Below are 25229 nucleotides of genomic sequence, written 5' to 3' on the forward strand. Positions count from 1 at the left end.
AAATTTAAAGGTACAAATATAAAAATGCATTATAGTATATTTCCATTTTCGTTGACACTCAGAATTAATTAAATGCACTAATCATTTGAACTCACCGATTGCGATATGAAGCCGGTGCCCAAAGCCTCTTCCAGTTGTTAATTCGGAGTGCGCTGACTACGTTGGCTCTGCTGTCTGTGGTCATGCACACGATGGCCTCTTCTTTCATTGACCAGGATGCGAGGGCATCTTTCAGCCCAAGAGCAATTATCTCGCTTGTGTGGCACTCTGGGAAATAAGACATTTGCAAGCAGTAGCTCCGAAGTCGGCAAAATTCGTCAATGAAATGGATAATCAGTGAGAGATATGGCTCCGATTTTTGGTGATTTTTTTCCGATATTTGGTGATTTTATTGCGGAATATTTGTTCTTGGGCTGAACCCAGGACCCTGCACAGTCTAGGAATGCCCTGCTTACCTAAACCACATGTAGCTGCTAATTTCCCCAAAGATCTCCTCTTGCAGAAGATGACCAATCCTGAAGTTAAAGCTGTCACAAAGCTCTTTGCTTTTGGTTTGCCCCAGATTAAATGTAGGTTACTTGGTTTTTTTTTATAACAAAATCATAAAAAAAATCTGCAATGCTTTTCAGACACTAAAATTCTGAAGTAATTCAGATACAGCATTTGTATTAATATGAAATGGACACATTTACTTAAATATGTTTATTGGACAAGAAGTGGATTACTTCTATAACATAACTAGGGTCCTTTAGTATTATACAAGGCATTAATATTTCACATAACTATTACTGGATCTCACTCAGGTACACTAGGCCATGAATGACATAGTAGTACATAGTAGGTAGGGGAGGACTTCACTACTGCATGTAATCTCTGTCCAGTTTTCCATCTTCAGTCTTCAGTACAACATTGGATGAGCTGAACAGCTGCTCCACCCTCCTGAGCAGGTCCTCACTCTGCAGGGGAGCAGGCAGGTGTGTGAGGAGCAGGGGCTGGGAGTGGTGTGTTAGGAGGGTTACCTGACCATGCAGAGCACAAACACACAAACATCACTTCATTAAGGACATCTATGAAGGACAATCCTCTGAATCACTTTAGAATCACAGGAACAGTAAAAACCATGAAGTCATCACAATGCTTGCTGACTAATCCACAAGGAACTAAAGATCCAGACTTTTCCAAGGAAACAGTGTAACTGACATTAAAGACTTGGGGTCAGGAGATCCATTCACACATTTTATGAAGAATGTAAGACATGGGCGTAGTTAGCAAGTGTGTAATCAACAAGGGTGTAGTCGGCAAGGGTGTATTCAGTAACGGTGTAGTCAGACAAAGCAAACAGGTCAGGTCCCAAGGGACAGTCCAAGCTTACATGCAAAAGACCAATAAATAGATAAAATACCAATAGGAAATAGTACAGTACTATAAAACAGACCCAAGGTGGCAGCACTTTCCAAAGCACTCAGGTAGAGCATTGTAGATATTAAATGGAAAGCTCTGATGGCCCTACAGTGAAGAATGCAAGAGACATGAGACTTACTAATTCATTTAACTCATTGAGTTCTTGTGAGGAGCAGAAGCTTTCTAGTAAGAGGAGTCCATCATCTGTCAAACCTAATCGCCAAACACACAAGAATAATACATCAAGAATAATACATCAACGACTGTGTGATGACACAACTGTCATACATACAAGGCCAGACCACGGTACTTTTTCTGCACTTTATTTCACACTGCACTCCTGCACAGTTGGATTATTGGACTTTATCATGCCGACCCAAGACAATACTCTACCCCTGCGCTTCCACAAACTCATTCTATACCTTGCACTGACATTACTCTAGAATCATACTCACTGTGATACTGCCACCTCTACACAGCATTGTAATACCCATAGTTTTACACTCATCTTACATTCTCTGTGCAATATCACACGTCTAAAGATATCTAAAATGTGTAACAATACAATCTATTTTTATGGTTACAAAGTAAGTTTTTATATGTACATACACTAATTAAATTGTTTGTAATTTATACATCTTATTGTAAATATTGTCGCTGCAAATTGTGTGACTCGCACACAAGTTTTTCATTCACTGGTGTCCCTGTAATCTGGTGATGTGACAATAGGCCCTTTTCACACTTCCGCATTTTTTCTTCCGGAAGCTCTCGTTGCAGGGTAAAGTTACTTCCGTTACACATTAAACAATGGCAGAGTCTAATAACAAGAGCTTTTGCAGTGCACCAGGGTGCTCGATCTCGAAGCAAAAACAGTCGTATCTCAGTTTCTACGGTTTTCCGGCTGACGACGAGCAGAAATGAAAATTGGTTTGTGCAATTAGGAGGGATGAAGGGGAAAACTTTGTGATACGGAGCATCTTTGTGTGTAGCCAGCATTTCACTGCTGCAGACTACATAGCAGGAAGCTCGCGGCTAAAAGTTGGTGCTGTTCCCTGTTACTGTCCCCAGTACTGTTACTGTTCCCAGTACTGTTACTGTTCCCAGCCGGTTTCAGTGGAACAGTTGCTGTCCGCGTTTGAAAGATCAAGCTCTCGGCTGGGAGTACACGTACGTCCGCTAGCATCTAGCCCCGGTCCAATAGCATCTAGCCCCGGTCCGATAGCATCTAGCCCCAGTTCGCTAGCATCTAGCTCCAGTTCGCTAGCATCTAGCTCCGGTTCGCTAGCATCTAGCTCCGGTTCGCTAGCTTTTAGCCCCGGTTCGCTAGCTTTTAGCCCCGGTTCGCTAGCTTTTAGCCCCGGTTCGCTAGCTTCTAGTCCCGGTTCGCTAGCTTCTAGCCCCGGTTCGCTAGCTTCTAGCCCTGGTTCGCTAGCATCTAGCCCCGGTTCGCTAGCTTCTAGTCCCGGTTCGCTAGCTTCTAGCCCCGGTTCGCTAGCTTCTAGCCCCGGTTCCTTCTAGCCCCGGTTCGCTAGCTTCTAGCCCCAGTTCGCTAGCTTCTAGCCCCGGTTCGCTAGCTTTTAGCCGTGATCCGATAGCATCTAGCTAGAAAAGAGCAAGCTCTCGGCTGGCAGTACACCACGAACATCTACTAGTCGAGAGTTTGCTCTTTCAAATGCGGACAGCAACTGTTCCACTGAAACGGCTCTGAAACTAGCTGTGATCCGCTAGCATCCAGCTCTGCTCGGTAGCATCCAGCTCTGACCATCACTTTGCTGTCGACTATATTGGACACTGAATAAACAATAACACGTAATAACTTGGTGTGTGTCATGAACTTTATTGATACTGATGTAAACCAAACAATCAATAGCTGACGTCCCTTGGCTTGCTAAAGCTGGGCGTACACTGTATGATATTTTAAATCGTGTACTCGGCTCCAGCTCAAACTGTACGACTAAATCGCCGGGAGAGTCGGCTCGTGGAGCTGCTTCAACAGTGCGATACTCTCACGAGAAGCGATTTGAATTTCAAACATGTTTGATATTCTTGCGACGCTGCAATTTCTGATGGGGAGTTGGTCGTGAGCAGTGATGTCAGTAACGCGTTACTTAGTAACGCGTTACTCTAATCTTACCACTTTTTTCAGTAACAAGTAATATAACGCGCTACTATTTCCAGTCCAGTAATCAGATTAAAGTTACTTATCCAAATAACTGTGCGTTACTATTTTTATTTTCCCTAGTAAAAATATATATTTTTGCTTTCTTCTTGGCTCAGTTCTACTTTTGCGTCTGACCATAGTGCTCGACTCCGCACGCTGCGCGCGACCCTGTGAGAGCGCGAGCCCGTTTTACAAGTCATTTTTTGCAGCGCCCTCCCGTAACGATGTGTGGTAGTATAAAGAAACACCCCTCAAAAACAGGGGAAGGAACATTTACCTGAAGAATTTTAATGTTGCACTGTGTTCCACTTTTGAAAAGTGCTGGAATTTTGACTAACGTCGCCTACTTTAAAATACTTGAAATTGTAATGGTATTTAGTTTCACAAGCTGTCTGACTGAACAGGGGTGGGTTTCCCGAAACGTTCGTAGCGCTAAGTACTTCTTAACCTTGTACGTTTCATACGAGGTTACGAAGTACTTGGCGCTATGAACGTTTTGGGAAACCCACCCCAGTTCGCTTGTGTTACGTTTACAAATAAATTTACAAATAATACCGCGCAGCTACACAAATGTAATGTCAGGAGATACTGTAGCGACTACTACTCCTCACGGCGAGTCTCGCCCTTTAAGTAACACTGGGGGAGGGGGGGGGGGGGGGGGGGGTTCTGCATCGGTTACCGAACCTGCTTCAATACATTGTTACTGTTAAAAATGCACTTCCAATAAAGTGAGTATTGGAAAAATTTATTTTGCTGCTGAATGTAACTACTAAAGTAACTTGTAATCTAACATAGTTACTTTTAAAATCAAGTAATATGTAACGTAACTAAGTTACTTTTAAAAGGAGTAATCAGTAATCAGTAATCGGATTACTTTCTCAAGGTAACTTAGCCATCGCTGGTCGTGAGGTGTGAATCGCTCCTCGTTTACCTGTGTAAACTATACGATGCACGACACGCGATTGAGCCGAAACTCGGCCCGATCACAAAAATAGTAGCACGAGTGAAAAATCGGCTGAAAATGGGCCAAAAATCGCACAGTGTACGCCCAGCTTAACCTAGCTAGATATTGTTAACTAAAGCTGTCAGTATCATTTGAAATATTATAATGTATATCATAATAATATAGACTGTTTTACCACTCCGTAGGATGACTAATGGACCCAGCTATACGTTGTATAATAGTTAGTTACCTAGCTAGTGCTAGCTGGTGTTAGCTTACCCTGGTATAAGTGAATAAATAATTCTACAAACAATTTGTAGCCTCTATTTAACTTGGAACCGTTCGTTGTTGAATGTTCTCCAACGATACTGGAAACGTATTTAAAATTCAGTCTCGGCAGCGACGACAGGGATGAAGTAAACACACGCTCCATGCTGAGGTGAATTGACAACAACTATCTTCTGCGAGTACCGGAACTTGTTTTACCCGGCGGTGACGTATTTCCGCTTTGTTGTGAAAAGGGCCTATAAATCTGATTTGATTTGATTTGATTGCGAAACACCAGAGGGCGCTAGTGAGAGTGTACTCATAAAGCGGTGGTGAATGGAGCTAAACGGCCAATAACTAAAAATATTTCTCACGATATAGCCAGGATCGAACTTTAATGTTGGAAAGTAGAAGAATGTATTACATAAAATAGCAAAGAAATGTTTGCTTTTAATGTGTCATTATAGGAAATAAAGAATTACAAACTCAGATTATCACCGTTTCTTTTTTTCATTTTCGCTTAAAACACAAGCATCAGACGGGACCAGCTCCAAATGGGAGGTTTGTTTATATTAAAAGTGTTTTATTCATTTGCTTGAATACAAAACCCCGCGCCGCCTTTGCCACAATGTCTGGCTCCGAGCACTTCGCGCGCGCAGCTCCGCGGACTCCCCGGTCATGGGAAACCGACCATCGACTTCCTAGCCCACGTGACCTTGCACGTGGCTAGTGTTAATTTTCCTACTTATTTGGATGCATGTCATTTCTCTGTTTGTATTCTATGCTATTTTGCATAAGTACACTAAAATATGGGTAATTAAACGGACAGAATGAATGATTTGATCAACATCCTAGTCTTACGTAATTACTTCATTTTTATGTTTCATGTCAACTGTCAACAGACAAATCAAGACACAGGATGTTCTGTTATAGGAGATAAGGCGCTTGAAGTAAGATATGCTGATCTCATGTGGGGTCAGCAGAAGGGACCATTAAAAATATCTTACAACACTCAACTCAATATTTACAATATGAGGAACTTAGAATATTGCCGAAGCCATCTGTAGAATGTGCAAAATGATTCCATATTTGGTATTAAAAAGATTGTACACAGCATCGAGTGGCACATGTGATATCAACAATTGATGAACTAACCCGACCGTGCACCAATTTTGACCATTCGATTGTGTTCAATGTACAGATGTTACCGTAATTCGGGTCTGTACTCTGTCGGAACAGAGGCTACCAGAGGTATGTCATCGCCAGAATTTGAGTGAATCGCTACTCAGCTGTAGTACATTTTCCCAGACTGCATTCCTTATATTACAGACTCTAGGAACGTCTAGAGTCTGCCAACTCTTTAGAGAGCATATCGTTCCGCCTTCTGTTTGGACCTCTGCTTGGATGGTTTTGGAATTCTCTGGTTCAGACCCTGGATTGTGTTCCTCACCCTGATTCCTGCCTTTCCCCTCTGGACCTCTGCCTATTGACCTAGACCACATATGTAAAAGTCAAGACCCGCGGGTCAGATCCGGCCCGCGAATTGATTATGGCCCCCTGGATGATATTTATTTACTATTAGAACCGGCCCGCAGGCCACAGCCACCCGCTGGTGTTTTGCACGCACAAACACTACATTCCTCACAATGCAACGGTAGCCCATGGCAAAAATTACGTAATTGCAGTGGCTCCGCCCGTGCGCGAGGGCCTCGCGCGCTGTCGATTTGCGGCACGCGCGCCACGCCTCAGCGCAATGAAGAAAGTCATGTTTGCAGTAGTGATGGGATTTTCGGCTCTATTTTGAGATGCGGCTCTAATGGCTCTTCTTACTGTGGAGAGCCGGCTCTTTTCGGCTCCCAAACGGCTCCCCATATATATTTTTTACATTATTAATTAATTAATAGCTTAAACCTAATTTTATAACATTTTGTTTCATTACTGACATTGTTAAGCAATTGTGATCAGTAAAAATGCTGCATAACAATGCTTTATAAATGAAACTTTTATTATAACCAATTATTAAATTATCACAAAATAGCACCAAAATAGAACGCAATACAGCTTGGCCAATTGCCTGCCGTTTCCACAAAAAAAGTGGAAATAACTTTTTTTTTCAGTGTTTTCCCACCACATTATTAACTGAAAGCTTCGTGTGATTGGTCAGATGTGTGGAGCACACGCTTGACATGCGGGCAGTGGAGATATTCTTTGCAGTGTTGTCCGAAACAATATGTGGTAGTATAAAGAAACACCCCTCAAAACAGGGGAAGGAACATTTACCTGACGAATTTTAATGTTGCTTTGAGACCTCGGGTCCTCACGCAGGGGCGGAGCCACCGCGATTGCATCATTTTCGGCGCACGGACCCCCACGCTGGTCGCAACGCGCCAAGTAGTATAAACTTAGCTTAGGCACCGACTGAGGAAATAAACTCTCCGCTCTCTACCACTGGCAGAAGCAGAGGAGGGAGAGGGAGAGAGCGAGGCACCGAAGGACAAATAAAAACGATGTTGGAAAAAAACTGTGGCACTTGCAGAGCACAAGCGCAATACTGAAGGAAAAAGCGGCTCCCAAATAGGATCCTAAAACGGCTCCCATTGTGGAGCCGGTTCCAATCGTTCACTTCAAAGAGCCGGCTCTTAGAGCCGGATCGTTCGCGAACGACACATCACTACTGCTAAGCTCCTCTCTTTACCTGAGTGTCCAAGACACATACACACAAATCCAATTATATAAACTGTGTCCTGCAAACATGCCAGGTGCACTTAAGTACACCTTTGGCAAGAAGGTTTGGCAAGCATTGATCAAAGCCAACTACCAGGGAAAAACAAGGTCTGGAGCTACCCATCATGCCTAGCTCCGCCCCTTCTGTCACTCCAGTTTGGTTCCCTTTAGCTCCGCCCAGCCTTTTCCTTAGCACTTCCTTATTTGTTTCCTGTCAGTCCCTCCTACTAATAAAATAAAAACGATGTTGGAAATAAAAACGATGTTGGAAAAAAACTGTGGCACTTGCAGAGCACAAGTGCAATACTGAAGGAAAAAGCAGCTCCCAAATAGGATCCTAAAACGGCTCCCATTGTGGAGCCGGTTCCAATCGTTCACTTCAAAGAGCCGGCTCTTAGAGCCGGATCGTTCGCGAACGACACATCACTAGTTTGCAGGGTTCATACACCTTTATAAGGTGGAATTCAAGCACTTGTACGTCACTTTCAAGGTCCATTTCAATATTTCCCATCACGTTACATTATTTAATGGTGGTTTATTTTCAAAACCCCAATCTTAACGTCTTCACGTTCTCTCATGTTTCGCCCTGGAATTACAAGAGGCTCGTATTTATTAACATAATACAAGAGAACAGGGGAGTATTCCACAAACTTAACTGAGTTAAGTTTGTCAAAATGCAAACGAAAATAAGTTTCAAATAACCAATTATATTAAAAATATATACTTTTGATATATTTTTTTCTGTTTTGCATTCATAACATATACTTTCTGCTCTTGGATTTACTTTTGCTTTTGTGGAACTATTGAAACAAAAATCAACACCATACGAACCTCTCCTTCCATCTGACTTTGGCGCCGCAGAGCAGAGATGACGTAACCGCTTAAGAAACGTGTAGCCAAAAAATAAGAATGAATAAATATAACCTACGTTCCCCCGAAATGCAGAAATAGTAACGCACGATGTTTTAGATAAGTACCTTTAATCTGACTACTAGTTTTTAAATAGTGGCAGTACTGAAAAAAGTAGTCCGACTACAGTAACGCGTTACTAAGCATCACTGTATATATATATATATATATATATATATATATATATATATATATATATATATATTTAAATAGTGAAAACAAACACACACTACAAAAGTGTTGGATGGAATCTCCTTAATAACATAATAACATTAGTATTTACACGTCCTCTCATTTGAAGGAACATATACAGTATAGAATGATATAATACAATTATCTTACAAATGCAAAATTCCATTTACAGGGCCAACCATTCATTGAACAGTCAATACACAGACCCAGTCTGTTCATATACACATACACACACACACACACACACACACACACACACACGGACCCACACTGGTCATATATACACCCACACACAGTCCCACTCTGTTCATATATACATCCACACACAGATCCACTCTGGTCATATACACAAGGGCAGTCATGGCCTGGTGGTAGGGAACTGGTCTTGTGACTGGAGGGTTGTGGGTTCGATTCCCAGACCTGAGGCCATGACTGAGGTGCCCCTGAGCAAGGCCCTTATCCCTCAATTGCTCACTTGTATAAAAATGAGATAAAAATGTAAGTCACTCTGGATAAGGGCGTCTGCCATAAATGTAAATGTAAATACACCCACATACAGACCCACTCTGTTCATATATACACCCACACACAGAACCACTCTGTTCATATACACACTCCCACACAGACCCACTCTGTTCATATACACAGACCCACCGTTGCCTTAGCTGTCTCAAACAATTTTTCCCAATGCCACAGATGCCTTTCATAAGACTACTGGAGTCAATTCTGCATTGAGAGGTGGTGCAATTGGAGGTGCAATTGGTAGAGCAAAATGTAATGACAATGAATTTGTGAAACATTCCTCAGGAATTAGAGGACGCTCTGTCAGTCCCTACGTCTAGCAGTTTATTCGGGTCTTCTCACCCCTGTGCTGCTCTCTTTGGCCTAGCTCAACTTTTCATTTGCTATTTGTTCCTTGTTTAGTTTTTGGTTGTTAATTTTTCTCTCTTTTGAGAGCCAGATACGTCCCCTGGTGTCCTTAATTCGTTTTCTGGGATTTGTTTCTCACCTTGAGTTTTTCGCAATACTTACGTTGCTTCTCTGTTTTTCTGGTAGCAAGTTCGGCATTTTGGTTGTGTCACGGTGACAGCTCCGGACCCCTCCTTGTGGGCGTGTCGCTACGTTGTCTGCATGCCGTTATGTCCTGTGTGGGTCGTCTGTGAGCGTGTTCGTAGTCTCACCTGTGCCTTGTCTCGTGATCACGAGGGTATGCGTTAATCACCTATTTAATGTGCGTTCGCGCAATGTCTTGTGCTCGTCTTTGGCTAAAGTTTTGTGCCTGTATGAGCGGCGAATGTATGTGTTTGCGCTCCGCACTGAGCTTAACGTGTTTTTAGGTTATTAAAGTTGTATGTTGCACCGTTCCTACGCTCGTCGTGCCTCCTCCTTCGAGCATCACAGGTTGGTATCTTTTCCTGCATTGTTTTGCCGGAGGTATTGGTTGTCTGTTCTTTGTGGTTCGGCTCTTGGGTTTGTCTGTTAAGATTAAAACCTCACAGCAGTTTTCTGTGCAACCGTGTTACAGCCAAGATGAAGATGAGGGAGTTTTGGTGAATCTATCTGACCTACAAGAAGAAGATGAGTCATCTAAAGAGAAAACTTGGATGAGTGTATTAACGAGGCTTTACAATAACGTCTTAGTCAGCTCTTCTATCCACATTTTTTTTTTGTATGGAGAAACTCTCTAAAAATATATGGACCACTACTACCTTAGTGGATGTAACGATTCACACTTAAAACAATGTGTTTAAAGCAGTTTTAATAGTGAATAGAGACAGCCAATACAAGAAATATAAGCCAAAACTAAAAAGAATAATTTTTTATGGGTGAAAAAGGTACAGAGGATAAAACGAATTCATTCCACTCTCCATTGTTAAAACATCCTGTTTTCATATGTGCAAAAAATACATTTTCTCAGTAAGCAGGGGGACAGGATGGAGCTCACAGCAGAACATGTTGGTGTGCTGCTTGTGTTTTCACATATTCAATAAATCTCATTAAAAAATGCTTATAGTACATATAGTTATAGTAACCCATAAAACCCCTTAAAAGAAAGATCTGATCAAATTCTGGGTTTGACCTCAGGAACACTTGGTAAAGATTGCTTTGAATGTTTGTTCTTGGGCTGAACCCCAGGGCCCTGCACAGTCTAGGAATGCCATGAACCACAAAACCACATGTACCTAAACCTTACCTTACCTAAAACCACATGTAGCTGCTAATTTCCCCAAAGATCTCCTTTTGCAGAAGATCACCAATCCTGAAGATAAAGCTCTCACAAGGTTCTTTACTTTTGGTTTGCTCCAAATTAAATGTAGGTTGCATGGTTTTTATAACATTAAAAAATCTGCAATGCTTTTCAGACACTTTGCTGAAATTCAGAATTAATTCAGATACAGCATTTGTATTAATATCAAATAAAGACACATTTAGCTAAATATGTTTCTTGGACAGGAAGTGGATTAACTGTACTACATAACTACTAGGGTGCTTTAATATTGTACAAGGCATTATTCTTCAGCACAACGATTACTGGATCTCACTCAGGTACGCAAGGCCATGAATGACAATGCATAGTAGGTAGGGGAGGACTTCACTACTGCATGTAATCTCTGTCCACAGTTTTCCATCTTCAGTCTTCAGTACAATATTGGATGAGCTGAACAGCTGCTCCACCCTCCTGAGCAGGTCCTCACTCTGCAGGGGAGCAGGCAGGTCTGTGAGGAGGAGGGGCTGGGAGTGGTGTGTTAGGAGGGTTACCTGACCATGCAGAGCACAAACAAAAACATCACTTCATTAAGGACATCTATGAAGGACAATCTTCTGAATCACTTTAAATTCACAGAAACAGTAAAACCATGGACTGCACACAATACCTGCTGTCTAATCCACAAGGAACTAAAGATCCAAACATTTCCAAGGAAAATAGTATAACTGACATTAGAGACTTGGGGTCAGGAGATGGATTCATTCACACATTTTATGAAGTTTAAGACACAGGTGTAGTGAGCAAGGGTGTAGTCAACAGGTGTGTATACAGTCAAAGCAAACGGGTCAAATCCCAAGGGGCAATCCAAGCTTACATGCAAAAGATGTACATAGGATCCCCCAATAAATAAACAAAATACCAATATCAAATAGTACAGTACAGTAAGACAGACACAAGGTGGCAGCACTTTCCAGAGATCTCAGGTAGAGTGTTGTAGATATTAGATGGAGAGCTATGGTGGCCATACAGTGAAGAAACCAAGATACATGAGACTTACTAATTCATTTAACTCATTGAGTTCTTGTGAAGAGCAGAAGCTTTCAAGTAAGAGAAGTCCATCATCTGTCAAATCTAATCACCAAACACACAAGAATAATACATCACCGATTGCGTGAGGACACAAATGTCATAAATACAAGGCCAGAGTGTAAGTTTAGGTTCACCCACCCATAGCTGAACTCACGAGGTTGTACATGGCAACCAGGACTTTCTGATTCTGCTTGGACAACCTCATGGAAGCTCCAGGATTGGTGGATTCCGTGGACAGACTAGTTTCACTGGTTGTGTCAGACTGTATCAGCAGATCCAAGAACGTGTCAATAAGCTGATGAGGAGAGTGAGAGTAGCTGCTGTGGTAAAGGCAGGGAGCATCATCATAGACCAGCTCCTCCAGTCTGTCCTCCAAAACAGACAAATGTTCAGGGAACATTAGAATCTGTCGGAGCTGCAGTAGCAGAGGGGAGCGAGACTGATGTGGCAGACCAGTCAACACACACAAGACAGACTTTACTTCCTCCAACTCTGCAGCAGAGAACACACACACACACACACACACACACATACAGTCAGAGCCACTCAACACATTAATGTAAATCTTTGTGTTAAACAGAAAGAGATACTTTCACACACACACACACACACACACACACACACACATACACACACACCTGAACTGAGCACGCTCAGTGAGGACCCTTCTTGTATTTCTGGTGCTGCCAGTAAGCCATCCACTTCATCATCACTATAAGACTCTGTAAATTCATCCGCATCTAAGCCCTCAGGGTACATGCTGATATCTGAAAACACACACACACACACACAATCTACATATAGTTCAATAGTAGTCTGTATATAATAATAATAATAATAATATTTATTTGTATAGCACCTTTCATACATACATGCAACTCAAATGTAATGGTTAGTCTAGAGCAGGTTAGACGCAAATGCGGGAGAGGTGGGTTTATTTAAACATATGCTAATATAACACAAGTAGGGACACGAAAATGCAGTAATGAGGTACAAATACAACGAGAGACTAACAAAATAACCTTAACCTAGAACAAGGATGCAGGGTTAGCGGAGGGAACAAAGAATAACCAAAACATGCAAGCATAGGGGAGATGGACCTGAACAAAATACCTGAGAGCAAAGTAGCGACACCAATCAGGAAAAACAAATAATATTTACAGAATAAATAAAAAGAAACATTAAAAGGAAGCAAAGATAAGACAAAAGAAAATGTTAAAAGAAATTAAAGATAAAAAGGAAACAAACATAATAAAATAATGACAAATTATAAAATAATAATAATAATGTAATAAAATAAATATTAAAATAACAAAATGTAACTAAATAAAATAATGTAAAAAAGTAAAGTGAATAAGAATAATAATCTGGAAAACTATTAAAATAATTAGAACCGAGTTAGAGTTTCTTAACTAAAAGCACATCTAAACAGGAATGTTTTGAGTCTCTTCTTGAAGCTGTGCAGGGATGAAATGCCTCTGAGCTCCTCAGGAAGAGAGTTTGAGAGCTTTGGGCCATAGTGGCTAAAATCACCCTCACCAATCTTTAATTGGCTTTTAGGAATCACCAGTAGATTACTGTTTGAAGACCTGAGAGACCTGATTGGAACATATCTAATCATCATTTCACTGAGGTAAAAAGGAGCAAGACCATGAAGACATTTAAGAACCATCACTAGAACCTTAAAATCTATTCTAAAGCTGACAGGTAACCAGTGTAGTGAGTGGAGTGAAGGTGTAATATGATCTCTCTTTCTCCTGCGGGTCAGAACCCTTGCAGCCGCGTTCTGAACTCACTGTAGGTCAGGGGTGGCCACAGTTTTCAGCTTGCGAGCTACTTATAAGATGACCAAGTCAGAAAGATCTACCGGAGTGGCGGCGAACGTAATTTGTTGAGCGGGGGGGGGGGGGGGGGGGGGGGGGGGGGACGTAATTTGTTGAATGGATTGCAGATTGGCTACCGTGAATGTCAATCAAAATACAACCGTCAGTGCAGATGTGCGATTCATCTACTACTATTTTATGTGACGCGATCTACGCACATTCCTTCGCGATCGACCGACACTTCCTTCGCGATCGACCGGTCGATCGCGATCGACGTAATGAGCACCCCTGCTGTAGGTGATAAATAGAGCTCTTTGGAAGAGCAGATAGAATAGTGTTACAATAATCTAGCCTTGATGTGATAAATGCATGGACAAGTTTTTCACTGTCAGCAGGACAGAGCAAATCTCGGACCTTAGCAATGTTTTCGAAGCAATGTGTCTTGCATGTAGTCATGATGTGTGATTTGAAGCTGAGCTCATTATCAAAGGTGACACCCAGGTTCTTACAGTTTTTCTCAGTCGATTCGGTTCATTTCTCAGATCAGAATTGAAATTCTCAAAACAGTTCATTCAGTCACCACATCTCCTTGTCACTTGTGCACATCATAATTGCATTTCTCCTTGTGTTTAACATTTTGCAAATGCTTTTGTACATATTGCAAATTGACATGGACAGTTGTCTGTTGTTTTTTACATTATCAGTTGCTTATGACATGTTTATCAAAATATTTGTATGGATTGTCTGTTGAATTGTCTTGCCCTCCCACACATTTAGTCTTTAGGTCATCACCTAGGTCATTATATGCAAAAGTGCTGAACATGTTGTCATAATCTCTAAGGCATCATTTTACATTTATTTATTTAGTTTATTTTTTTGTTACATTTTGGTAATTTATCCTAATTTGATTAAATTGTTTGCAAGTGAACATTCAGTTACAGTAAGAAAGGGAATTGGTGAAGGCTTAGTTCAACCAATGGTCTCAACCATAGGTCAGGGGTGCGTCTCATGAACCTTTACTGTAATTGGCAAACATTTATAGATGCTAAACATGGCAGTATCACAAAGTCTCATAATGGAAAGACAAGGCCATGTATAGGGTGAACAGCCAATAGGAGAAGTAAAACTGTGTGGTGTAGAGGGGTAAGACTGTGTGGTGTAGAGGGGTAAGACTGTGGTGTAGAGAGGTAAGACTGTGTGGTGTAGAGAGGTAAGACTGTGTGGTGTAGAGGAGTAAGACTGTGTGGTGTAAGGCTGAGGGGACAAAACAGTGAAATACAGTAAGGGCAAGAATTGTGGACCATGTTTTACATCTAAGTCATGGTCTCACAATGGCTGAAGCTGGTTGCAGCTGAATATTGGAAGAACTGTGTCTTCAATCGTTCAAAAATTTCATAATGAAAACATGTAGCCTATGTAATTCAGAAATGTGCTCTCTGCAGTAATGCTGCACATTGACATACATTCTGACATGTTACGTATTCAATTTATTTTTATTTTTGGATTCTTATACCATATAGGATATCAAGACTAGCTCATAGGGGGAGGGGCAGAGGTTCCATTTTCACACAGCAAGAGGAGGCTGTATGTGCTCAGGTTGTTTTGAATGTGTAGAATAAGTTTCTAATTTTGCAGTTTTTCCAGTCAGTCTTTTCTGAATTTCAATCAGATTTGTTTTTGTCAGCAAATTGCAGTGCAAACAATACAGTCAAACAATATTGCTGCACAAATTTGATTACAGTCCAATTCCTTGCTATCAGTCTCCCACATACAGTCATGTGTAACTTTGTGTTCCATGTAAGTTTGTATGTGTGTACCATGTTGTAACGTTTCAAGGGGGGCGGGTGACGCAAACGCAAGTTATTCAAATAATTTATTAAAGAAAGGAAACAAACACTAAACAAAAGCCAACAAGTAAGGAGGTGAGAGGACCGGGGAGAACAAGCAAAAGACTAGACAGAAAAACAACTAAACCTACTGAGACTGACTATACCCATACTACGACAAGACTGATGATGACGTGAACACAATACAAACAGGATAAAGATTACTGAATAAATATACAACTAACTAGTACAAGAATAAAGCACAAAAACCAGAACCGTTTAAGACGCTATAGCAAAACAATACGGAGCAACGACAGAACATGGACTAAAACACGCAGATGTAAAACACTAACCAAGGAGACAGAGAGGGAACCACTAAGGAGAAACAAAACTAACCGGGGAGACACGTAGGAAGGAATAACTAAACGAACAGCTAAGAGAAGTGAGTTAGAAAACCAGAAAGACAAAACGGGACAAACCGGAACAGCGCGCGGAAGGAGTCACAGGGAGGAGCAGACAACTGAACGAGGAACCAGCATGGGGCAAAAGGAACACGTAGAAACACAAAGACCGACACAGGGGAGTAAAACTGAGGGGAATATATACTGTGAACAGGAAGGAGAAACGAGACGCAGGTGAAACCATTTGGGCAGGGGTGTGACAAACAGAATGGAAAACAAGGTAACAGGGCGGGGCTAGGGCAGACAACACAGGACTGGGAAGGAGGGCGGAGCTGGACCTGACACATGTATTTGATATACCACAGAATATGCAGCATTCTTGAAATCAAAAGCTTAGCTATTTTCCATCAGAATATACAGTCTACACTGACTGTGACTTATAGTTGCACTGACAACATGACTAATTATTTTGACTGCCTTGTTCATAGGCAATGGCATACAGACTAGATACTCTGATGGCGCTGACAAATTGACTGACCTAAATATTTGATTTTGGGGCAAAAACAAATAATTTTGAGTGAAGTATCTGCTTTTGTAGGTATTTCATTGAGTTTTGCTGTTTGCACTAACTGTTTTGAGAAAAGCACTAGTTGTGATGCCAATGTAAAGCATGATGTGAGAAATGAACCAAACCCATAGTTTGGCATTCAGCTTAATTTGATTTAAATAAGTCTGGAAATCATTCCTTGGTGAATCACTACCAAGAACAAGAACCTCTGTCTTCTCTTTATTTACAGTTTTTGGCGACTGCTAACATGCGTTTCCCAATACTTGTGATACATTGTCAAAACTCTAAACACAGCAACACATTGACCTCACACAAATAGCTAAATAGTTAATATAGTGTTCAAAAGCACATTTTCTTAACTAAATAACAACTCTGCATTTCACAACGCAAACAAAGTTTTCTCTTTATACACCAACTTTGTTAAAACACAGCAAACCTGGTTCAGTATCCAATCATTCTTTCAAACACTAGCACATATTCTCTATTTGAGATTAACATAGTTAATCACTGCACAACCACTGTAAAAAAAACAGTGGTAATTTGATGGCAATACAGAAACAGTATTACATGTAATATTTTACTCTCTCCCAGCAAACAACAGACATTTTACAGTAACATCTGTTGTTTTCTAAGTCAGTTCATTTTTACTGTAATCCGCTTCATTTGGACTTTTTTTTTCAAATGTGTGCATTTTTGGCAACATACTGTCTACACAATGAGTGATATTTACTGTTAGGTACTATATGGAATGTAGATTAGACAAAAAAGGAGTCAGTAAGTTTTGCAGTAACGGGTATATTTTACTGTATTAGGGACATTACTGTAAATTGGGGACTAAGCCAAAAAATTATTACCATAATTGTAAACATAATTAGCTATGGTCCCATATGTGTAAAAATACACATATACAAAAAAACCACACAAGGGGGAAAAACAGGATACAAAACTGAACAGTCTTGTTACGTGTAATCTAAATGGACTTCAGCAGTTGGCCACATGTTTTCATCCTCATCACATCTGATGTTGGCCCTTGCCATGCACCTGGAATAGAAAAGCTTGGTATGCCTTATTCACCCCTGGCAGTCTTCAGTCTGCAGCCGGGATCCATTGCATCCAGGAGGGACATTTGGTCATGGGGCCGATGATCATACACCTTCCACCTTCAGACTGAAAAAAGTTCCTTAGTGGGGTTGAGGAAAGGTGAGATGGGCGGGAGGAAAAGGGACATCACTCTTGGATGGTCTATAAACCAGTTTGTGATGACATGAGAATGACAGAATGCTACATTGTCACATCACAAATGTCCTTGTGTTTCCTCCCAACTGTTCCCTTTCTGCTTCTGGAACCAGTTGTTGGTAGAGTTAATTCAAAAACGAACGAAGGAGGTCACTTTTATAAGGACCAAGCTGGCATTTGTGAAGGACCAAACCAGCACTTGAGATTGCAGGACAAATTGTTATATTTGCTCCTCTCTGACCTGGTACATCATTTTATTTCATTGATCTATATGTGCAAAAAAATTATTACAGTAATAGCTTTTCAGCTGCCTTTGTTTTTGCAGAACTTTGCATTTTATACAGTATTTAAGGTTTGGAACCTTAGGTTTTCATTTTTGAAATGCTGTGTGCAAGCAATTGTAAATAAGGCAAAAATGATCCAGAATTTTGTTATTGGAAAACCTTGTGTGTATAGAAAATTTAAGCATTATAAAAACATGTAAAATGACTGCATTTTGTGCCATAACAACATGAATTGAACTAATAGTATAGCCACTGAAGACTGATGTTGTGTTCAATGTGTTTAGAGTTTTGAAAATGTGACTACAGATTGGACAAACGCACATTAGCAGTCGTCAAAAACTGTAATTGCAGAAAATTGTCAGACATCCATGTCTGTATATCATCTATGCAGTCAAACAGTGAGCAAATTGATTTTAGGGCTTGAGGTTCTAGAGAAATGTAAAGTTGAGAGTCATCTGCATATTAATGATAACTAATACCATGTTTGTTAATGATATGTGGTAACGGAAGCATATATAGGTTGAACAGTAACGGCCCAAGAATTGATCCTTGGGGGACGCCAGAAGTTATTATATGTTCAGATATGTTTAAATGATACACACTCAAACAGAATTACACACACCCTAAAGTACACACTAAAGTACACACTAACCATAGTGGCTGTCGTTTTGGATGTTCAGCTCTCTGACACCATAAGCCAAAACAGTATGGCTTGGTATCTCCATGATAACATCAGTATCAACATCTAGAGATCCACTCTGTTTGAAGCTCAACACCATCTGCACACACAGTATTCATCATGTAAATGCAAAAAAACCTTTGCAGGTCCACTCCATATTTACATATATATAGGCAGCCATAAAGAGTCCCACCTCTCCCAAGAGGGAGTTCAGCGCCTTCAGGTGGTTCAGGCTGATTTTGGAGCTCCCTTTTCTTATACTGTTGTACTTGATTGTGCAATTTGAGGTGGTGAAAACACGCTCCAGCACTACAGTGAGCTTCAGCTTAGGTAGGTTTGTCTTCTGCTTGAGCAGAGGATGGTGAAGATCTACTGTCCTGTAGAACCCACCAAAACAAGGAGATACACAAACACTACAATAATAAACTCAGGCACAGGCATGTTTCCTGATGGTGTAGCAAAGCTGAACACTATCAGAGTTGTGAAATAATTAGTAATGAAGTAGTTGTGAAGTCCAAAAATCCCTGTCAAATTTAGTAGCATATTAGGGGTGTGGACAAAACGGAAGCACATGAGAAATAAACCTCTGAAACAGAGTTTCCATTAACAAATGTTTCTGGTTCCACAGTGTTCGTTTTTAAGTCCCAAACAGAGAGCAACAGTTCAGGTCAGTGCTTCTCTACGCTGGGTTTAAAGTAATGACTCAGTTAAAGTTTGGACTGTTAGTCTTCACTGGAGCTCTGGTGCATCCATGCAGTGTAAATAATGTAGAGAACTAAAAAGAGGACAAAAAATATTCCTGTGAATCAGTGACCATTATTTCATACTTGAATTGAATAAGATTGAGTGGATTTTAGATTCATGTGGAGGTTCTGCTCTCTAGGAATATAGTTGAATCTAAACTCTAGATGTGAGGTTGATTCAAGAGTTTGGTTGATTTTGTATAGGTGCAGAAATGTCTCTTGGTTTTGCATAAAAGAAAAGTTAACAGCAGTGCCATTGTAAATACAACCTTTCTTTGGAGTCCTTAACGAGTTTTGATAAACTGACGTTTTCTTTACGAAGTGTCCCGAGAGGGGAGTTTAGAGCAGACTCGTCACTGCCCGATGCAGAAATGGTAAATGCATCTCTTCCTGCCTCCACAGATCCAGACATGCTGCCTTTATGTTTCTCCTGGTACGCCACCAGCTCAGAGTTCTCCAGCTCTGATACACACACACACACACACACACACACACACACACACACACACACACACACACACACACACACACACACACACCCACACACACACACCACAATCACACACACACACACACACCCACACACACACACCACAATCACACACACACACCACACTCCCCCAACACACACACCACAAACACACACACACACACACACACACACACACACACACACACACACACCACACACCCCCCCACACACACACCACAATCACACACACACACACCACACTCCCCCAACACACACACCACAAACACACACACACACACACACACACACACACAAATCCACTGTTTTAAATATGAAACACAAGTAACCGCCTGAATGAAGATTCTGTAAATTGTTCCTGTATTAAGAGCAGATAGTCAGTGTTGGGGCATTTATTGGTGGACTGTGTTCTGTACTGGTCCACGTGTAGTAAAATAAATATGCAAACCCTGGAAAAACTGAAACAGACATAAATGTATAGAGCACTTTGTATATTGTTAAAGAGAGATGATTAACTAGATGTGTGTGGGTATATAGTAACAGTATGAATCCACATTGTCTTCTGGTCTCTCTGGGGTTACCAAGCAACCTGAAGAGGATGTATGTGTGGTATACTCTTTCTATCCTAAGCCTAAACTGTGTGTGTGTGTGTGTGTGTGTGTGTGTGTGTGTGTGTGTGTGTGTGTGTGTGTGTGTGTGTGTGTGTGTGTGAGAGAGAGACTACCTGGCTGAACAGGCTCCTCCTGTAGCAGGTCATTGAGTGTGAGTCCTATGGGTCTGTATTTTGTCTTCTGCCAAATCAATCTAGATGGACGCTTTATTACCACAGCCAGTGGCTTCAGATTTGCTGACTGTGGCAGGCTGGAAACAGCGATCAAATCACCATCTGGATCAATGCTTTTAAGAAGCTTGTGTGTAACCTTGGCAAACATGTCTCCCCACAGTGTGACCTGCAAGTGATGAAGTGGTTGAAAATATTAAAAAATTTGCAGTGTGTTCTTTTGAATGGTTAAATAGTTCAGTAATGTTTACACTGTTTCTGATCCTCTCCCCCCTAGACTACTGTATCACACCCATGTGCTCATTCCTGCTCACCTCTGATAACTGAATGTATTACAGTTTTTGACGACTGCTAACATGCGTTTCCCAATACTTGTGATACATTGTCAAAACTCTAAACACAGCAACACATTGACCCCACACAAATAGCCAAATAGTTAATATCATGTTCAAAAGCGCATTTTCCTACCTAAATAACAACTCTGCATTTCACAACGCAAACAAAGTTTTCTCTTTATACACTAACTTTGTTAAAACACAGCAAACCTGGTTCAGTATCCAATCATTCTTTCAAACACTAGCACAGATTCTCTATTCGAGATGAACATAGTCAATCACTGCACAACCACTGTAAAAAAAACTAACATTTGATGGCAGTACAGAAACACCATCACATGTAATATTTTACTCTCTCCAAGCAAACAACAGATATTTTACAGTAACACCTGTTGTTTTCTTAGTGAGTTCATTTTTACTGTAATCCAATTCATTTGGACTTTTTTTTCAAATGTGTGCATTTTTGGAAACATACTGTATACACAATGAGTGATATTTACTGTTAGGTACTATATGGAATGTAGATTAGACAAAAAAGGAGTCAGTAAGTTTTGCAGTAACGGGTATATTTTACTGTTTTAGGGACATTACTGTAAATTGTGGCCTAACCCAAAAAATAATTACCGTAATTGTAAACATAATTAGCCATGGTCCCCATGGTAAAAATACACATACACAAAAAAAGCCACACAAGGGGGAAAAAACAGAATACAAAACTGAACAGTCTTGTTATGTGTAATGTAAGTGGTCTTCAGCAGTTGGCCACATGTTTTCATCCTCATTACATCTGATGTTAGCCCTTGCCATGCACCTGGGAAAGAAAAGCTTGGTATGCCTTATTCACCCCTGGCAGTCTTCAGCTGAAATGTCTCTGCAGCTGGGATCCATTGCATCCAGGAGGGACATTTGGTCATGGGGCCGATGATCATACACCTTCAACCTCCAGACTGAAAAAAGTTCCATAGTGTGGTTGAGGAAAGGTGAGATGGGCGGGAGGAAAAGGGACATCACTCTTGGATGGTCTATAAACCAGTTTGTGATGACATGAGAACGACAAAATGCTACATTGTCCTATCAAAAATATCCTCGTGTTTCCTCACAACTGTTCCCTTTCTGTTTCTGGAACCAGTTGTTGGTAGAGTTCATTCAAAAACGAAAGAAGGAGGTCACTGTTATAGACCAATCTGGCATTTGTGAAGGACCAAACCAGCACTTGAGATGCAGGACAAATTGTTATATTTGCTCCTCTCTGACCCAGTACATTACTGTTCTTCATTTTATTTCATTGATCTATATGTGCAAAAAAATTATTACAGTAATAGCTTTTCACCTGCCTTTGTTTTTGCAGAACTTTGCATGTTATACAGTATTTAAGGTTTTGAACCTTAGGTTTTCATTTTTGACATGCTGTGTGCAAGCAATTGTAAATAAGGCAAAAATGATCCAGAATTTTGTTATTGGATAACCTTGTGTGTATAGAAAATTTAAGCATTATAAAAACATGTAAAATGACTGCATTTTGTGCCATAACAACATGAATTGAACTAATAGTACAGCCACTGAAGACTGATGTTGTGTTCAATGTGTTTAGAGTTTTGAAAATGTATCACAAGTATTGGGAAACGCACAGTAGCAGTCATCAAAAACTGTAATATTGTGAACAAGAATCAACAAAAATCTACGAAGGAATCAGTGCAGCAGTTGTGTCCCCTTGTGTCTCTACTGGGATTCACGAAGGGAATCAAACCAGTAGAAAATGCTCAGTATGCTGTAAACAGCAAACCTAATCAGCATATCCGAGAAAGCTTCAGACAGGATGAATAAGAGGGGCGTGGCTTGTTGGTTGATGGGTTTTGTCGATAAAGGGACATGAGAGGTTTGTATGTGTGATGGATGGCTGAAAATTAACTAAAAGAATAAATTTAAAATGTTCAGTTTTGTATATAATATCATAAATATTAATCACCTGTAGTATGCAACACCCGTAGTATTCTAATATTGGCAGTTTGTCTATATGGAACAACAATTGCTCTGAAAAGAATTTTGAACTTTAGAACATAGTCACTGTACATTCTTCAGATTTTGTTGTTTGAAGCTGACAAGTTTTTCCTTTTAACCACTTGGTGTGTATCACACAAACACGTGGGGTTGGTTGGTCCTGGTTGGTCTTGGTCGGTCTTGGTCACATGTCGGTGGATTTGGTGCTTGTTCTTGTTCACTCAGCCATTCTGATTGTGTAGTTTCGCTGGATGAATGTCCAACTCCAGTCGAAATTATGGGAAGGCTGTTAATTTTAGACTAATTCATGTTCAGCTTGTTCTTTATAAAGAAAGATTAAATCTCTACATGTAATGTCTGAAATGTAAGAACTGCTGTCTGAGACAGGAGGGTGGCAGCTGTTATCATAATGAAATGTTTCCATACAAATCCTATTGAACACAGTACACTGCCGTACATTTCCCATAACGAACAGTGATTTAGTGAGAGGGGCTTTACCAGAGCTGCGCTAAGAGGAGACTGGCCACCCCCTATTTCTCCTTATATGAAAATTGATTGCGAAACACCAGAGGGCGCTAGTGAGAGTGTCCTCGTAAAGCGGTGGTGAATGGAGCTAAACGGCTAAAAACTAAAAATAATTCTCACGATATAGCCAGGATCGAACTTTATAATGTTGGAAAGTAGAAGAATGTATTACATAAAATAGCAAAGAAATGTTTGTTTTTTAATAAGAATTGCAAAATCAGATTATCGTCGTTTTTTTTTCATTTTCGCTTAAAACACGTATTCTGCTATTACTTCCTACTGGAAGAGCTCCAAATGGGAGGTTTCTTTCTATTAAGTGTTTTATTAATTTGCTTGTATACAAAACCCCACGCTGCCATCGTCACCACGTCTGGCTCCGAACATTCTATGCTACTTTGCATAAGTACACTAAAATATGGGTAATTAAATGGACAGAATGAAGATTTGATCGACTTGATCAAAAGATTTGATCGAAGATTTGATCCTAGTCTTACGTAATTACTTCATTTTTAAGTTTCATGTCAACTGTCAACAGACAAATTGCATCAAAACACAGGATGTTCTGTTCTATGAGATAAGGCGCTTGAAGTAAGATATGCTGATCTTATGTGGGGTCAGCAGAAGGGACCACATTTGGGCGTCGGCTATCTGTTTGTTGTTGCCATAGAGGCAATCGTCTTGAGATCGCGGTGCGCGATTTCAAAATAAGAACGGATAGCGCGATTGAAAAAAAAAAATCATTAAAAAAACACTTTTCAAAAAAACAGCTCGCGGGCCAAAAATAGATGATTTGAGTATGGGGGGGGGGGGATCTAGAGTGTGCCAACTCTTTTGAGAGCATATCGTTCCGCCTTTTATTTTGGACCTCTGCTTGGATGGTTTTGGAATTCTCTGTTTTTTTTCTCTGGAATTCTCTGGTCCCTGGATTGTGTTCCTCACCCTGATTCCTGCCTTTCCCCTCTGGACCTCTGCCTGCATTTCAGATTGCTCTCTGACTTGACCTAGACTGTGCCTCGTGCCATTCGTCTCCTCTCTCTGTTCTATTCAAATATATATTATCTATCTCAGCCTGCGAATCTTCACTCAGTCTGCGCCTCTGTCGCGTCAAGCATTTGTGAACTATCATATAATCTACTGCATCTGGTATTTAAGCAAGACGAGTGTTCTTCACCGTTGCTCCTTGGTAAGAGTATGTTCGAATAACGACTACGACACACTTAAAATGTGTGGGCTATAGTGAACGTTTAATCTTCAGCTGTATCGAACTAATCTGGCTACAGAATAAAATTGAAGATTTAATAGTCAAATATTCTACATTTATGTTTACAACGAATTTCTTAATTAATTAACTTTTTTGTTAATTAATACTAACAAACGGATTACATAATCTTCTTACCTTTAATTAGATGGACGTTCAAAATCTACTGTCGAGCAACAAATACGGCATGAAACAGAAAGGAGTGAATCAAGAGATGTGTCCGACGAACTTTCTCTTCTAGAACAAATGCGTCCTCAACACGCCATAGTGTTGTGAACACAAGTCAAAATCTTCGCGTCAAAACTAAAAATTCCAACGTCTGTCTTTTTTGCAGACTGCTGAGCACCCATTGGCTGTTTAAGCTGCCTATCAAACTGAGGATACGGG

General features: G+C 40.6%; 1 protein-coding gene and 1 long non-coding RNA gene across 3 annotated transcripts; both read right to left on the reverse strand.

The window, feature by feature from the left end:
• Positions 1–757: 757 nt before the first annotated feature.
• LOC143516254 (uncharacterized) lies at positions 758–9712 on the reverse strand. Its single transcript, XR_013131626.1, has 3 exons — positions 9630–9712; positions 1541–1614; positions 758–1019 (listed from the first exon to the last, which is right to left on the reverse strand). It is a non-coding gene; the product is annotated as an uncharacterized LOC143516254 (long non-coding RNA).
• A 627-nt stretch (positions 9713–10339) lies between these two features.
• On the reverse strand, positions 10340–25139 carry LOC143517188 (gasdermin-E-like). 2 transcript variants are annotated; one of them, XM_077009399.1, is made up of 9 exons: positions 24981–25139; positions 20670–20895; positions 19725–19917; positions 18906–19089; positions 18686–18812; positions 12534–12689; positions 12034–12387; positions 11864–11937; positions 10340–11357 (listed from the first exon to the last, which is right to left on the reverse strand). In XM_077009399.1, the coding sequence occupies exons 2-9, from the start codon at positions 20875–20877 to the stop codon at positions 11127–11129; spliced, it is 1527 nt and encodes a 508-aa protein (XP_076865514.1). In that variant the 5' UTR covers positions 20878–20895; positions 24981–25139; the 3' UTR covers positions 10340–11126. The 2 variants fall into 2 exon arrangements, with proteins under 2 accessions (XP_076865514.1, XP_076865515.1); XM_077009400.1 differs by having other exon boundaries at positions 12534–12662; positions 24981–25137.
• Positions 25140–25229: the final 90 nt, after the last annotated feature.

The sequence above is a fragment of the Brachyhypopomus gauderio genome, chromosome 6 (assembly GCF_052324685.1).
Source record: "Brachyhypopomus gauderio isolate BG-103 chromosome 6, BGAUD_0.2, whole genome shotgun sequence".
Classification (NCBI taxonomy): Eukaryota; Metazoa; Chordata; class Actinopteri; order Gymnotiformes; family Hypopomidae; genus Brachyhypopomus; species Brachyhypopomus gauderio.

Coding starts and splice junctions, on each gene's coding strand:
- LOC143517188 (XM_077009399.1), bottom strand. CDS start 20,877: ATGTTTGCCAAGGTTACACACAAGCTTCTTAAAAGCATTGATCCAGAT. Junction 18,813..18,905: donor TGAACTCCCTCTTGGGAGAG/GTGGGACTCTTT, acceptor CTGTGTGTGCAG/ATGGTGTTGAGCTTCAAACA. Junction 12,690..18,685: donor CCAAAACGACAGCCACTATG/GTTAGTGTGTAC, acceptor AACTATATGTAG/ATTGTGTGTGTGTGTGTGTG.